The sequence below is a fragment of the Capra hircus genome, chromosome 5, assembly GCF_001704415.2.
Source record: "Capra hircus breed San Clemente chromosome 5, ASM170441v1, whole genome shotgun sequence".
Classification (NCBI taxonomy): domain Eukaryota; kingdom Metazoa; phylum Chordata; class Mammalia; order Artiodactyla; family Bovidae; genus Capra; species Capra hircus.
The window spans coordinates 102580157-102596906 of NC_030812.1; the positions used below are offsets into that span (position 1 = coordinate 102580157).

Below are 16750 nucleotides of genomic sequence, written 5' to 3' on the forward strand. Positions count from 1 at the left end.
CTTCAGATCTCTCATGAGCACCAGATGGGGGTCTCTCTGTTTGGATGTTCAGCAGACATAGCAAACTCAAACCCAACAAATAGCTTCCCAAACCAAACCCATCACCTCCATGTTACTACCCGCCAAACCTACTCCTTGTTCAACTTTCCCACTCAGTGAGGGGCCCACCATCCACTCAGCTGCTCAAACCCAAGGAATTGGGTGTAATCTCTTTTTAAATATTTATTTATTTGACTGTGTCAGGTCTTAGTTGGGGTAAGCAGGATCTTTCATTATGGTTCTCTGGCTCAGTAGTTGTAGCATGAGGGCCTAGTTTCCTCATGGCCTGTGGGATCCTAGTTCCCCAACCAGGGATTAAACCCGCTGCCCCTGCATGGCAAGGCGGATTCTTAACCACTGGACCACCAGGAAAGCCCCCCAACCCCCGCTCTCTCTTTTTTTTTAATTTTATTTTTTTGTTTGTTTGGTTGCGTTTTTGTGTTGTTGTTCTTGTTTTTTTTTTTTTTTTCTTTTTTTACCATACACATGACATTGGTGTTCAGTCGCTAAGTCATGTCCAACTCTGTGACCCCATGGATTAAGTACACTAGGCTCCCTGGTCCTTAACTATCTCCAGAGTTTGCTCAGACTCGTGTCCATTGAGTTAGTGATCCATCCAACCATCTCATCCTCTGCTGCCCTCTTTTCCTTTTGTGTTCAATCTTTCCCAGCCTCAGGGTCTCTTTCAGTGAGTCAGTTCTTTGCATCGGGTGGCCAAAGGATTGGATCTTCAGCTTCAACATCAGTCCTTCCAATGACTATTCGGGTGGATTTCCTTTAGATTGACTGGTTTGATCTTGCTGTCCAAGGGACTCTCAAGGGTCTTCTCCAGGCAACATGCGGAATCTAAATTCCCGAACTAGGGATTGAACCCATGTCCCCTGTATTGCAAGGCAGATTCTTCACCCCTGGGCCCCCAGGGAAGTCCCTGTGTGTAATCTCTGACTCGTTCCTCAGCCAGCACCTCCTGAGTATTTGTTTCCCAATTCCCTGGGACATCACCTTCTAAGTAGCTCTGAAGTCTGTCAGAGTCACTCTGCCCCACCGCCACCATTCGAGTCCAAGGCGCCATCTTCATCCTTCACTTGGGCAATAGCTCCTGCCTCCCCCTGGTCTCCTGGTGTCTCTTTCCTGCCTTCCTGCAGACCGTCATCTGCTCAACAGCCTGAGTGATCACTCCAGTACGCGCCTGTCATCCTGGCATTCGCCTACTGACAACAAAAGTGGCTAGTTCAGTTTTCAACTCCAACAACGAATACAAGTGTTTCTGTTGAGACAACCATTGTGGTTTGTTGCAGCTAAAGCGCTTTCTGCTACTTCTCTTTTCATAACACAGTATACCCAAAAATTGAGAGTTAATAACATTAGTATATATACTGCTTCATCAAGAACACTCTAAATCGAAACTGGCATTAGTTGTTTTTCTTTTTTTTTTTTGCTACAAGTGCCTGACAGTGGAAAGTACAATGACCTTAGCATGGTTTGGCATCACCACCTTGGTTTGTGCTAAGGCAGCAGTCTAACCTAGATTGTTTTTGCAACATCTCTGCAATGTTAACGTAGTGACAAGGACAAATAATGTCCTATTATTTTTATGAAAATGGCTTGATCTGGCAGACTCCCTGAAAGGGCCTCAGGGTCCCCCATGGATCACACAGTGAGAACCCCACTAATCTGGAAATTTTGTTTCCACTCTTTAGGTCTTAGTTATCTCTCTGCACAAACCTTTAGTTGTCCCCTAAACCTATTTTCTCCTTCTTCCTGATAATAGAAGCCTCAATTTTTAGCTGAGCTCATGGTTGCCCAGATTTACGTTACATTTAAGTTATATTCCCCAGCCTCCTTTGCAGCTGGGTATGGCTAAATGACTCAAGTCTTTTTTTTTTTTTTTGCCTTGGCTGGTCTTTGTTGCAACGCTCAGGGTCTTCAGTTGAGGCCTGCGAACTCTTAGTTGCTTCATGCGGGATCTAGTTCCCTGACCAAGGATTGAATCTGGGTCCCCTACATTGACAGCGAGGAGTCTTAGCCACTGGACCACCAGGGAAGTCCCTGAATGACTCCGTTTTGGTTAATGGATATAAGTTTGTAAGTGCAGGGGTTAGGTGCAAGCTCTAGGGTGCGTCCCTCAAGGGAGTGTGGTTGTCCTCCTTTGGGCAAGAATGCAAACATCCGTCTTACACACCACCTGCCTGCTTTTCTCATTTATGTGGCCTCCAGTAAGCATTCAAGATTGTGACCCCTGACCCGGCCCAATTCTCTCCATTCATTTGTGTATTCAACAAGCATGCCATGTTTACCAGCCCAAGACATCTGCTGGAACCCAGGGCATGCTGTCGTGCTTGGTCGCTTCAGTCCTGTCTGACTCTTTGTGACCCCTTGGACTGCAGCCCACCAGGTCCTCTGTCCATGGGATTCTCCAGGCAAGAATACTGGAATGGGTTGCCATGCCCTCCTCCAGGGATCTTTTCCACCCAGGGATCAAACTCGGTCTTCTACGTCTCCTCCCTCTCCTGCCTTGCAGGCAGATTCTTCACCACTGAGCCACAGGGGAAGCCCAAGGAACCCGGGGATGTGATGCTACATAAACCAAACATGATTACTCTCAAGCCTGTGGCATGGACCCTACGTAGTTAATAATTCCATCACAACTGGAGAAGGGCTACAAAGGGAGACACACAGCGTGCTAGGGCAGCATCATAGGGAACCTTTCTTTCTTTTTTTAAAAAATATTTATTCGACTGTGTCGAGTCTTAGATGCAGTGTGTGAGCTCTTTCGGCATGGGGGCTCCAGAGCCTGCAGGCTCAGGAGTTGCCCTACAGTATGTGGGGTCCTAGTTCCCCAGAACTTCTGCATTGGAAGGCAGATTCCTAACCACTGGACCACCAGAGAAGTCCCAGGGAGCTTTATTTCAACTGGGGGGTTGAGAAAGGCTTCCAGAAAGCATATCCCAGTAACCATCTGGGCCCTGGTAAAAGTGAAAGAAAATTCAATACAACAGAGGCCGAAATGAAAATGAAATTAATTTCTCCTCTGAAAGAAGCCTGGAGGTGGGTGATCCAGAGGTGAGGGGTAGGGGTGGGGAGCAGTAAATAGACCCCAGCAGCAGAATCACTGTTTGTATCTTGCTCCACACCCTCATCCTCCACGTGACCCGTCCTCATAGTCTGAGAAGGATGCCAAGGTGCCCCAGTTGAATGAAGGTTCCCTTATGGTAAGATCTCCTAGAACACTGTATATATAGCTTCTTCCATGGAAGCAACTGTCCAAGTGAAATAATTATGAAATTCTTATTTAGTATCTGTTGCACTGGCTTCCTCCCTGATGGCTCAGACAGTAAAGACACCTGCAATGCAGGAGACCCAGGTTTGATCCCTGGGTGGGGAAGATCCCCTGGAGAAGGACATGGCAACCCACTCCAGTATTCTTGCCTGTAGAATTCCATGGACAGAGGAGCCTGGTGGGCTACAGTCCATGGGGCTGCAAAGAGTCAGACACACGACTGAGCGACTTCCACTTCACCTCATTTCAGTCCACTTCAGGGGCTGCAGGAGGGACCTTGTCTGTCTTAGCACCCAGCAGAGTGTCTTGGGCCTGGTAGACTGTTAATTCTTGTCAAATATATATATATATATATATATATATATATATATATATATATATAATTTTTTTTGCCACTCCACACATCATGTGGAATCTTAGTTCCCCGACCAGGAATCAAACCCATATCCCCTGCATGGAGTCCTAACCACTGGACCACCCTTTGAATACTTTCTTAGGTATTAAATTTTATTGATATTGATCAATATTAAATTTATGAGGGTAAATACACATCCCATTAAGTTTACCATTTTAAACATTTTCATATGTTCACTTCTGTGGGCATTAAGTACCTTCATGCTGTTATACAACCATCACTGGCATCCATCTCCAAAACTTTTTTATCTCCCCCTACTGAAACTCTGTCCCCCTTAAATCTAACTCTCTGCTTCCCACTCCCCAAGCCACGGGCTGTTGAATACTTTCTAAATGAATGCGGAGGGGCTGAAATAAGGGTCACAGACTTAAAGGTCTGTAGGAGCCTGCTGGTATTATAGCTGAGAAAAGCAGGCTGGTAGTAAGCAGAGGGGTGAGGACCGAGGTAAACGGAGGCCCTGCCTCAGCTAATGAGGGCAGCCACTAACCGCACAGCTCCAGCTGAGCTGACAGTGGAGGTTGTGCCGGAATGTGATCCCAGAGTCTCCAGCCTCTGCCAAAATTTCAAGGGAAGGTGGAAAACCAGACATTTATGTAATATCTCTTCATTTTGATGTTGGCAACTAATTTTATGTTTTGTTCTAACACTGAATAAATCACCCAAAGCCTTCTAAGGGCTGGATGGAGCTCAAGGCCCACCAGTTTGCAACTGATGGACTGGACAGATTGTGTGATGCCACCCAGCTCTTGGTCTGTGGCCCGGGACTGCCTATGAAGATGCATTCCCAGGAAGCGATGCCCAAGGAACCTGGCTTTTGAGGCACTGGTCCTTGGGGTTTTCAAACAGGAAAAGAAAAGGGGAAGAGACAGCAAGTTTGTTCTAAATGTATTGAACATTTAGAACATTTCCATAGTTGTGTATTTTATTTAACTGTTATATCAGTGATAGGGCAAAAGTGTTATTTTCCAGACCACACAGATAAGGAAACTGAGGCTTGGAAATTTTAAGAGACTTGCTCATGCCCAGTCGCTCAGTCATGTCCAACTCTTTGCGACCCCATGGACTGTAGCTGCCAGGCTCCTCTGTCCTTGGGATTTTCCTGGCAAGAATATTGGAATGGGTTGCCAGTTCCTCCTCCAGGGATCTTCCTGATTCAAGTATCAAACCCAGGTCTCCAGTGTCTCCTGCACTGCAGGTAGATTCTTTACTGCTGAGCCACCAGGGAACTAGCAGTCACAAAGCTAGTAATCACAGCTGATGGATTTGAACTTGCCTCCCTGGATGGTCCCCCCTCACCCTACTAGCTCTCCTCTGCAGTAAGAAAGAGGCCTCCAAGATACGGATGTGGGGTTAAAAGACACAAACTACTATGTATAAAATAAATAAGGAACAAGAACATATCATATAGCACAGGGAAATATAGCCAACATTTTGTAATAACTATTTTTTAAATCATTTTTTATTGGAATATAGTTGCTTTACAATGTTGTTGTTTCTACTGTACAGCAAAGTGAATCAGCTATACCGATGCATGCGTGCACGCATGCTAAGTCACTTTAGTTGTGTTCGACTCTGTGTGACTCTATGCGACCCCATGGATTGTAGCCCACCAGGCTCCTCTGGCCATGGGATTCTCCAGGAAAGAATGCTGGAGTGAATTGCCATGCTCTCCTCTGGAGGATCTTCCTGATTAGGGATCAAACCCATACATATACATATATTTCCTCTTTTTTGAATTTCCTTCCTATTTAGGTCATCACAGTGTACTGAGTGGGGTGCCCTGAGCTATACAGTAGGTTGTAATAACTTTAAATGAAGTATAATCTATAAAAATATTGCATCACAATGTTGTTGAGATGAATATAATATTATAAATCAACAATACTTCAAATGAAAAAAAAAAGGTGGTCCAGTGGCTAAGACTCCTTGCTCCCAGTGCAGGGCGCTCAGGTTCGATCCCTGGTCAGGGAACTAGACCCCGTATGCTAAACTAAAGATTCTGGATGCCACAATGATGATTGAAGATCCCAAGTGTCACAACAAAAGACCCAGTGTAGCCAAATAAATAAACAAATAAATATTAAAAAAGAAAGAAAGAAAAAAGACCAGGACGAGGCCAAGGGAGTGGAGGGGGTGTGAGGCCATCAGGTCATCTGGGGCTTCTGAGGCAGCCTCACCAGGATCCCTCACACCTGGAGAGAGATCTTCCTCTTTCACAGCTATTTCACCTTTGTTAGCACACGCCGGACCTTTTCAGCAAATGGGACTATCCTCACTCTACAGAAGCAGCAAACACAATTAAGCTCTCTGCCCCCTCACATGACTGTAGGAATGGAGCTTGGGGATTTCCAGAAATCTCCTGATAGAGTTCCTGATACGAAGCTATTTTTACTGCGTGTGTTTTGTCTCCCTCCAGGTGGTAGGGAAGGCCAAGTCAGGGTGGGGGAACAAGACATGGAGGCCAGGCTGCTGACATAGTGCTGGGATAGGGCGGCTCTCAGAGCCCAGAGGTCGGAAGTCCCAGGTGCGGTCCTGCGGTGACCTCCCCACCAGTTACTCTGCAGCTGCACTCACAGCCTCTGCAAGGCGGTGGGGCAGGGCTGGGGGCTGGGAGCTGGAGGGAGGTGGGGAGGGGTCACCACAGAAGCTGTTCCTAGGGAGGCAGAGTCTGGCAAGGCTGAGCCACCTCCTCCCTGGCCACATTCCTCCTGACTTTATGCAACTCTGGGAGGGTGGCTCCCAGGCCTCCCGCCCCACAGGCAGTGTGAGCAGGCACATTTCTGAGCCCAGCCCGGGCCCAGCCAGCTGGCAGCTGCAGGCCCTGAAGAAACTGTCAGCCGCAGAGTGGAGCAGGCAAAGCCCAGCCCCCACCCCAACCTCCCTCCCTTCAAAGGCTGAGCCCTGTCATGGGGTGGGGCCTCCCAGGGAAACCTAAATCACCTCCTTTCTGTGCGCCTGAACCCCAATACCTCTGGTTGGTAAGATAGATGGGGCAGAGAACTTTCTGGAACTGTCCTGTCCGGAGGAGATGAGCAGACCAGGTCAGGGTGGGGGACACTCTGGCAGACCTGAAGGAGCACCAGGTGGCCTCTCGGCTGACACACTTGATTTGGCCAAGCCCTGGACCTTGTTTGGCCTCCAGAACTCTGGATGGCAGACCTGGAGGGGGCCCAGCAGGTCCCTGCAGGACTGGGGATGGGGAAGTCATAGAGGCCTCTTCCCCATCTTGGCCTATTTCTCCTTCAGGCACTGTTCCTCACCAGCATGGCAGGGTGCAAGAAAGCCCCTACAATTCCTGCCTCCTTTTTGTTTTTAAGATTTTTTTTTTATGTAGACCATTAAAAAAAATTCTTTTTTAATTTATTTATGGCTGTGCTGGGTCTTCATTGCTGCGTGGCTTTTCTCTAGTTTCAGAGAGCCAGGGCTACTCTCTAGCCACAGCGCACAGGCTTCTCACGGCGGTAGCTTCTCTTATCGCAGAGCACAGACTCTAGGGTGTGCATGCTAAGTTGCTTCAGTCGTGACCGACTCTTTGCAATGCTATGGACTGTATCCCGCTGTGCTCCTCTGTCCATGGGATTCTCCAGGCAAGAGTACTAGAGTGGGTTGCCATGCCCTCCTCCAGGGGATCTTCCCGACCGAGGAGTGGAGACTGCATCTCCTGCAACTCCTGCATTGCAGGCGGATTCGTTACCTCTGAAACTCTTGTGACACGGCAGTAGACAACTAACACACTCCCTTCCTTCTTTTTTTCGGCTGTGTCACGCAGCTTGTGGGATCTCAGTTCCCAGACCAGGGCTTGAACCCTGGCCCTGGCAGTGAAACCCTGGAATCCTAACCAACTAGGTCACCAGGGAATTCCTCTCCCTTCCTTTTAAACAAGGACCTAAGCTGATTCCCCTCACAGCCCCCATGGGCTCCCTGCCTCCTGGTGGCCCCTTCCCCTCCCTCCAGCCTGGAACATCGGTTTGAAGATAAACTTGCTAATACAGGGTGGATTTACCTGGCTCCCTGGAAGGCCCTAAGAGGACACAAAAAGGGTCCAAGCTTATCTTGCTGGTTGGGGAGTGGGGCTGGGGGCCAGAGGGGCAGGAGGAGGAATGTGAGACCCCCTAGGAGAGACCCCTCAGAGACAGTGGGAGGGGAGAATTAATCAAAGGAGAGCTGCTGTTCCCTGGCCCCACCCCCTGCCTGCTCTTCCTTCCTCCCTCTGCTCTTCTCTTCCTCAGTGGGTGGAGGAGCAGGTGGCCTCTGTCCCCTCCCTGTCCCCTTTGTGCAGGAAATCGGGGAAGTCCCTGCACGGAGCCCATGAATCCTCAGTGACTCCTCTCAGAAGCCCAAAGGGCAAGAGGGTGTCACCCCACAGAGAGGAAAATGCCACCCACAGAACTTTCCAGGAAACCCCTGCTCCTTTAAAACCTGCCCAGAGAGCAGGTCTTGGGTCTCCTGGCAGCCCCCCAGCAAGGGGTGGGGATGGTGTTTGACAGGATGCTCAAAGAGACTTCAGGCCTCTCCTTACAGTGACACCATCCCTGGCCAGCCCAGAGCCTCTTTTGTGCACTTCTGCCTGTGACAAGACAAGGGTCACCACCATCCTAAGGTTGGGAACCTCAGGTGCCCTCAAACCGATGCCCCTCCCCACCAGGGCTCTGCAGCCATGAAGAGGCCCCTCTCCCAGTTCTGTCCCAAAGTCTCTGACCATTGTGCCTCCACAGGGCAGGTCTTCATCTGCGTGGTTTGTGTCTGTGTCGCTGAGCAGGGCACACCAGGTCGGGAAGTGGCAGGAGGTGGGGGTAGGGGACAGCAGCAGGCTGTCCCTTTGCAACAACCCACGTCCGTGCGCTGCTGCACAACCACTCCTGCCCACTTGACCTGTGTTTCCCCTTCAGCCAGAGTGACAGACCCTTCAGCCTGAGTCCAAGCTGGGTGCCCACACACTGTAGGCGGAGGGTTGGGTCCCTCTGGGTACGGTTGGGCTGAGTCCCGCTGTGTGTGTGTGCGTGTGTGTATGCATGTGCTCTGCTAAAGCACTGTCTCTCAAGCCGCAGAGGAACATTCCTCTCTTAGACAGACAAACAGAAAGACAGAGGGAGGGGGACAGGCAGGCTTGCTGGTCTTCTCCTTCACAAATGGATGCTTGGCCCTTTTATCATCTGATGTTTGCAACAACCCCTTTGGGTGCGTCATCATCCCATTTAACAGGTGAAGAAACTGAGACTCAGAGACTAGCTCTGGTCACATCAGCTCATCCAGGATCAGAAACCGGGTCTCCTGACCTCTGAAGCTTTAGCGGCAGCCAGTGTCTGCTTTTCTTCCCCACTTGGGGACTTGTTCCCAGGACTCCCCTGGGGCCCCAGTGATGTGCCCTGAGGGTGCCCAAGGCAGGAGACCACTACCAGGTTACGCTCATGTGCAGACCATGGACAGTGCAGCCACAGAGACAGAGCTAGCCCACCAGCTGCTGAGCCCTCTGGTCCCGGGTCCCTGCACTGCTAATCTGCCCCGGCTCTGTGACCTCCGGTGGTGTGTGACACACAGTGACCGCTGGGTGGCAGTGTGTTCTCATGCCTGGGAACAGACAGGTTGCCCCTGGCTGCGGAACATGGGGGTGGGGTGGGGTGTAGGCTGTCACTCAGAAAGGTTGAGAGACCCCCTCTTGGAGAGGACTAGACTGGCAGGGCTGCTCCAAGAGTGTGTGTGTGTGTGTGTGTGCGTTGCAGCCCGAGGGCCAAGGACAGTGCTCCAGGTCAGGCGCACGTAGGGGGTCCAAAACAGCAAAAATAAAGGAAACCAGGGCAGCCAGCACAATGTGAGTGGAAGGACGGAGGAACGGGCTAGAGGAGTGAGGGCTTCTCGGACGTTCAGGAAAAGGACTACTCAGGAGAGAGAAAGAGCAAGACAGAGAGAGAGACCAGGAAGAGAGACTCTCCAAGAAACCAGGAACGGAAAAAGGGAAGAGGTGAGCCTGGATGGGGAAAGTAGGTCAGAAGGCCGGTGTGAGAAGGGAGCCCCAGAGGTTGGGCAAAGACAGAACATCCCCTAGGCAAGAAGGGGCCAGACTCAGGCTTGCTGCTGACGGGGAATTTATTTGGATTGAGCTGCGGAGACAAGGGTGGCTTCCTGCTGCAGGTCAGGGTTGCTCCAGCTGCAGCTGTGGCTGAGACTCCAGCTCAGGTTCCGGTTCTGGTTCTACCTCCGGATCTGGTTCTGGCTCCAGCTCTGGCTCCAGCTCCCCTGTCTTGCTCGAAGCCTGAGAGGGGTGAGTCCCATTCTCTAAGGCAGAGAATCTTCTGGGTCGCCACTGTGGGAAGAAGACATGGAGGGTAGGAGGAGGAAGAGGGGAAAGGGAAGAAGCTATTCTTCCCAGCCCTCACCCTGCCCATCTGGTCCCAGGCCTCTCAGCACCCCCTACCCCACACCGCCCTGTGAGCCTTCCTTGGGTCCTTCGGGCCCAAGGCATCCCTGGAGCGCAGAGGCTCATGAAGAGGGACTCTGAAGCAAGTTCAGGGTCCGCTTTGCTCATCTTCCTCAGAAAGGGGTGCCAGACAGCATGCTGAGGACTGGGGAGGGAGGTTCCCAGCTCACCCGTCTTCTCCAAAGGTGAAAGCTAAAGGCTCCAGTCACCAACAGAAACAGGAAGAGGAGACCAAGGATGAGGAGAGGGAGGTGAGCTGTTCTCGCCGCCCCCAGGGCTCTCCCGGAGCGCTGGGCACCTACGGAGAGAGAACAGGATTTGAACAGAGACACACACACACACCACACACGGGGTCTCAGCTGGAGGGACGTCTAGCCACACTCCCATATTTTACAGACAATGAAACCCAGAGAGTTTAAGGGACTCGTCCAGGGTCACTCAGCTAATTCGTGGTGGAAGTGGGTCAGGCCTTGAGAAGACCTCGTAGTCAGCTCCCTGGTAGGAAAGGGAAGAGTCGGGGTGGGGTTCGGTCTGGAAGTGGGGTGGAGGGGGCTGGTCTGGAGCTGGGGTTGTGGCGCTGTGGGTCTCAGACCTGGATGAGACAGCTCGGTGAGGTACACCGCAGTCCCGAGAAGTCTCTGCCCCTGGTACAGACGGCATTGCCAGGGCCGAGAGGGGGGTCTAGCGTCCGGTGTCAGCAGCCAGGGGCCTGGGGAACTCCTCTGAGACTGCTTGTCCAGGGGGCTCCACACAAAGCGCTCTTGTCCGGATGCCGGAGTCACCGCACAGAAGGGTTTTCTCAGGCTGCCGGATGATCCGTAGGGCTTGGGAGTGACTGAAAAAACAGAGGGAAGAGATCTTTGGGGGACCTGACCCCATTCCTTGAAAGCATAGGTTCCACCCAAGTCTTGATTCACCTGGGCTCTGACTGGGTGAACTTGAGGGGAGGAGATCAGGGTCAAGGCCAAATTAATCTCCTCAAGACAAAGCTCTGGTCAGGTCACTCTGCTACCCCCAAACTTTCCAGGCTCCCTACTGCCTCGGGGGGAATGTTCAAACTCAAACTGGCCCGGAGGGATCACATAAACAGATATCTTTTCAGATTCTTTTTCATGACTTTTATTCAAAGACTCAGAACCCCCAATCTCAGTCACGTGAGTTGGTCCCCAGAAGACTTTGCACTTTTTCTGCCTCCATGCTATGGCTTACATCTGTGTCCCCTAAATGAACCCTATTTCCATTTCTGAATGTCTAGAAAGCAGACCAACTGATGGCTCAGATGGGAAAGAATCCACCTGCAATGCAGGAGACCCGGGTTCGATCCCTAGGTCTAGAGATAGAGCACCTGGAAGCCATGAGGTGAGGGAAGGGGGTGGGAGGAGACAACTGATGGAGGACCTTGAGCTGACCGTGGTGTACAGGCCCCTGAAGACTTGATGGCATAGATACCCGAGTTTAGCCCCAACCTGGCTCTTCCCAGCTATGTGACTTTGAGAAAGTTCCTTCTCTGTAAAACACAGACAATATTTCTCCCTGGTGGTCCGGTGGTTAACAATCATCCTTCCAATGCAGGAGACACAGTTTCAATCCCTGGTCAGGGAACTAAGATCCCACATGGCAACTAGGCCTTTGCATCACAACTACTAAGCTCTGATGCTACAACTAGAGAGAAGCTGGCATGCTACAGTGAAGACCCCACACCCCACAATGACGTGAGTAGGTATTTTAAAAATTCATAATAGTAAAAAAGATGACCTTGGACAGAAAGAACTGGCAGACTGTGGCAACTGATTAGGAGGAAGGAGGCCAGGTTTCAGGATGAGTAAAACATGATTGGAGTTACTGATGCAGAAGTGACTTAGCAAGAGGACTGGGTATGAGGAAAAGATGGGGTTCAGAGTGAGGCTGAGTGTGGGTACCATATCTAGGTAGAGACACATGGGAAACAAGTGGAAATTCAGCCCTGGTCTTCAAGATATGGGTTATTTATTAGTAGATTCATTTATTCATTCAACCAATATACATTATTAAGCACCTACTATGTGCACACATACATGCTAAGTTGCTTCAGTCATGTCTGACTCTTTGCAACCCTATGGACCATAGTCCACCAAGCTCCTCTGTCCATGGGATTCTCCACGCAAGAATACTGGAGTGGGCTGCTATGTCCTCCTCCAAGGGATCTTCCCCACCCAGGGATCGAACCAGTGTCTCTTATGTGTCCTGCAGTGGCAGGTGGCTTCTTTACTACCTATGTGGCACTACTATTTAGTGGCTATAGATGAGCACTGCAGACTCGGACAAGCTGTGATAGTTACCGATCAATCAACACATACTTTCTGAGTCTGGTGTTTTCTCCTATGTTTCTTCTACACTGTCTTGAAACGCCCTCATTCAGTAAATATTTGCTGACTGTGAAAGTCGTTTAGCCATGTCTGACTCTTTGCAACCCCATGGACTATCCAGTCCATGGAATTCTCCAGGCCGGAATACTGAAATGGGTAGCTTTTCCCTTCTCCAGGGGATCTTTCCAACCCAGGGATCAAACCCAGGTCTCTTGCATTACAGGCAGATTCTTTACCAGCTGAGCCACAGGGAAGCCCAAGAATACTGGAATTGGTAGCCTATTCTTTCTCCAGTGGATCTTCCGGACCCAGGAATCGAACTGGGTCTCCTGCATTGCAGGTGGATTCTTTACCAACTGAGCTATCAGGGAAGCCCTACTTGCTGACTAAGGGACTGATTTATCAACTCCCCCCAGTCCAGATTGCCTCCTGCAACTTTAATTCAATCCCTGGCTCCAAAATGGGTAAGAATTCTGAAAATAAATATTCTACTTCTTTGGAAACATTCAAACTTTTGTGACCTCTCCTTCTAACTTCTCTGACCCTCCCCCCAATTCAGAGCTGGGGAGTCCCTTACAGAAGGGTGGAACATTTATCCAGTGACTCAGGGGAGATTTTCAGTTTCTGTTCATTATACGGGGGTGAGAAAAGAAGAGGCCAAGGGGGCAGCCTGCACAATTGTGCCCAGGGGGCTGGCATCATGAGGTGGACTTGCCCAGTCTTTGCCCAACCAACCTGCCCTTCCTGTCTTGTCCCACCTGCTAACCTGTGATGACTGCCAAAGTGACAGTAGCACTGAGCTGCCGCCCTTGCAGGTGGACGCGGCAGGTGTAGGTCCCGGCCTGGGCCTGACCCACAGCCTCCAGCCGAAGGGTAAAGTTGCCCCGGTCTCCAGCCACCAGGAGATCAGGGCCTCCCCCGGGCGGGGTCCACATGGCAGAGAGAGAAGACTGGATCCCCACACCGGGAGGCAGGCAGCAGGGCAGCTCCACCTTGGAACCGGCTCCAGCGTACACTGTCAGAGGGGCTTGGGGCTCCAGGCCTGTGGAGAAAAGGGAACCTCGAGTCAAAGCTGAGGAGTACAGAGGGGCTGGAGCACTAGGTCTGCAGGGGAGGCGGGCAGAAACACGAAGGAAGTGGTCCAGTTTGAAGGGTGTTAAGGAGCAGAACAAGGTGGATGAACAAAGGATGCCAAGAATGCCCAAATGCGGGCCGGCAAGCAGAAGACCAAAGGCTGGCAAGGGAGGCTGGATGGCCGAGGGAAAAGCTCGAAGGGGAGAAGCTGAGGAAAGGCCATAAAAGAAAAAGAAACGGGTGGGACAGCGAGGCCCAGAGTAATCACAGGTTGTCATCTGCTGCCGGAGACTTGATCTGGGGGCTCAGAAGTCAGCAGAAGGTGTCAGGGGGCAGGAAGGGGTTGTGGTCAAGTGTGAAGGCAGACTGGAGGAGTTACCCAGAACATTCAGGTTGTACGTGATGGAGACATTGAAGCCATCTCTGTAGGTGAGACTGCAGCCCCAGGTCCCAGAGTCCAAGGAGCTGACTTGGGGCAGGAAGAGGAAGTTTCCAACTAAGTGGTGATGTGGGGACTCCTGAACAGGGACTCTGTCTGGGCCCTGGAACCAGTGCACCGAGGCTGGGAGGTCAGGGCGGCTGAAGGAGCAGTTCAAGACGACCCAGCTGGAGGTCCACAGAGGCCCTGGGGGGCTGGCGGTCACTGGACAAAGACAGAGAAGGTTGATCAGCTTGCTTGCCCAATACGTCAGGTCAGCTAAGCTGGAAGCTCCCGGAAACAGGTACCTGGTTGTAGACCTCCTTGTCTTCTCCCTCCCAACCCTCCTCCAGACCATCTATCCAGCCCAGAGCCTGGCCCCTGGAGGTGCTTCAAATACAAGCCCAGGAGTCCGGTGCCTATTTCCCCCGCCCCCTGCCTCCAGTTCACTTGGCTTGGGCTACCCTCCGCTTCTCCAGGTCTTGCTTCAGGATCTCCCTAAGCCCATTCTCGGAGTTACAGGTATCTAAATTGAGTCACTCCAGCGGCTCAGTCTCCCCTCCAAGGGGTGCCTCCCCTCCTCCACCCTGGCACTCCAGCTGTGGGTGGGGGAAGGAGAGCTCAAGGGGTGATACGATCTCTCCACCGAGCCCTCCCCCCAACACACGTGCTTGTCTGGGGGCACCTCCCATCCTGCAGGCAGGCTCACCACCCCCTTCCGCCCCTGGGCTGGAAGCTCTCCGGCAGGGCCTGGGGCGCATCCTTAGAAGCACAAGCAGCCTCTGCCCTGCCCTTCCTGCCTCCTGGGCGGCGGGATACCAGGCGCCCTCCTCCCAGCCTCGCTCCCCGCGTCCCGCCCCCACCTACCCGCCGCCTGGCCCACGCGCAGACGGAGGCGGCAGGCAAGGGCGCGGTTCCCGAAGCGCACGGCGGCGTGGTACTCGCCGGCGTCGGCGCGTCGGGCCGGGCGCAGCCACAGCGAGAAGTCCCCGCGCTGGAGGCCCATTTCTTCCAGCTGCACGCGGGGCTGCAGGGGCAGCTTGCCAATGCGCAGGCCTCCGGGGGCCAGCCTCAGCACTGTGTAGCGGCGGGGCCCGGGACCCCGAGGGGTGGGCGCCGCGGAGCCACTGGACGGGACAGAAAGATGGGACTGAGAAATCCGAGGGGAAGAAGCCCCGGGGAAGAGGCAGTCCAACCACACCTTGAGGATGAAGGAGCCCACCCAAACGGAAGATTTCTGAACTGCTAACCGTCCTGTCCCCTCGTTCCGATTGGGCCAGCACTATCCACTACTGGAGAGGCAGCCGTGCCTGGGGATGCAGGTGTGAGAGTAGCAGTCTGCAGAGGATGGGGGGAGGGGCAGGAATGGGGGGCACCTCTGTATTTACAGAGGGCTGGCTTGGGCTTTAGAGACTAAATCTAGATGCCATTACCGCTGAATCTGGGGGTCCCTGTCATCGCAGTTTGGGGTGCATACCTCTCTGGTACATGCTGCCAAGTGACTTGTCTTGTCCGCGGAAGGCTGAGATCCTGGAGGGGGATTGTGGGGCTGCAGGGGAGCTGGGCAGGAGCCCCCTCCTGGGCCCACACCACTGGGACCTCTGCCCCCGGCTCTGGAGCCTCCACTGGGGAGGAAAAGAGAGGCCAAGGGGAGGGGCCATGAGCCTAGAGACTTCAAAGCAGAGAAGGAGCCTCAGTGTTTCCCGAGGGAGAAACTGGGGAGAAGGGAGACCTTGGTTTTCTGCCCCTTCCCTGCCAAGGGAGAGATGAAGAGAGGCTTTAGGGGCTGAAAATGACCCCGAGGAAGGCATAGGAGAATCCACCCAATCTAAGGACCTTGGCATCTGTGTGGTCACCGGGAGCTTCCTGCTGAATCTCTGCTATGGATCTGGAGGTCAACCCTCCCAGAGAGTCGTCCCCATCTTACCTGCAGCTGCCCATAGGAGTTGCAGAAACAGCCAGACCTGGAACCGAGCCTCCCACAGCATCTCCCCCGAGGCCTGGACCACACAGCCCTCCAAAGGGAAGAGGTTGGAAAGTGGGGAAAGACAAAAGTTGAAAGTGGGGAAAGACTCAAGTTTGAAAGAGAGGTTCTGCAAGGAAGGAGCCAGAGGAAGAGAATCTAGAAAAGAGGGATGGAGGCTTGGAGAGAGAGGGAGGAACCAGTGACCAGAAGCTGAAGTCTAGAGGAGAGCTAGCCAGATCAGGCAGCCTGAGGCCGGGGTCAGGGGAGGGGTTGGGGCCCCCAGGGAAGAGCAGGGTGCGGGCAGGGGTAGGCCCAGTGGCTGTCTTGAGCTGAGGCTGTTCTACTGCTCCCAGGGCCCTGGCCCCTGTCCTGCCTTCCCTCCACCTTCCCCACTTCCCCTCCCCGTTGCCCCCCCCCCAACACCCCAGGGCTCACAGTTTCGCTTCGCAGTGGAAAGTCTGAGGGGGCTGATTCCCAGCAGCGTTACCCTCCACCCTTGTGGTGGCGCTCCCCTTGTTTATTTCCTCAGTCCTGGGTGTCCCCACCGCCCCCTCCCCCTCCCCCACCCTTGACTGTTCTCTTTCCCGGGGGAACTTCTGCCTCTGCCTCGAAGTACCCATTTGCTCATTTCTGAATTGCCTCCCCAGGCCCCAGGTTCATACTTTCTTGGCAAGCCCTTCCCTTGGTGCTCATCCCTTATGTCCCAGAACTTCATTACCCTGTCCACCTGCCTCCCCACCCATCAAATGACCCCTAGAAGCTTTATTGAACTCTAAAAGATGTTAGGTCTGAAGGGCA

General features: G+C 52.6%; 1 protein-coding gene across 1 annotated transcript; it reads right to left on the reverse strand.

Moving 5' to 3' along the window:
• On the reverse strand, positions 9801-16355 carry LAG3 (lymphocyte activating 3). Its single transcript, XM_018048557.1, has 8 exons — positions 15914-16355; positions 15464-15611; positions 14854-15113; positions 13948-14211; positions 13261-13536; positions 10742-10984; positions 10320-10447; positions 9801-10035 (listed from the first exon to the last, which is right to left on the reverse strand). The coding sequence occupies exons 1-8, from the start codon at positions 15972-15974 to the stop codon at positions 9865-9867; spliced, it is 1551 nt and encodes a 516-aa protein (XP_017904046.1). The 5' UTR covers positions 15975-16355; the 3' UTR covers positions 9801-9864.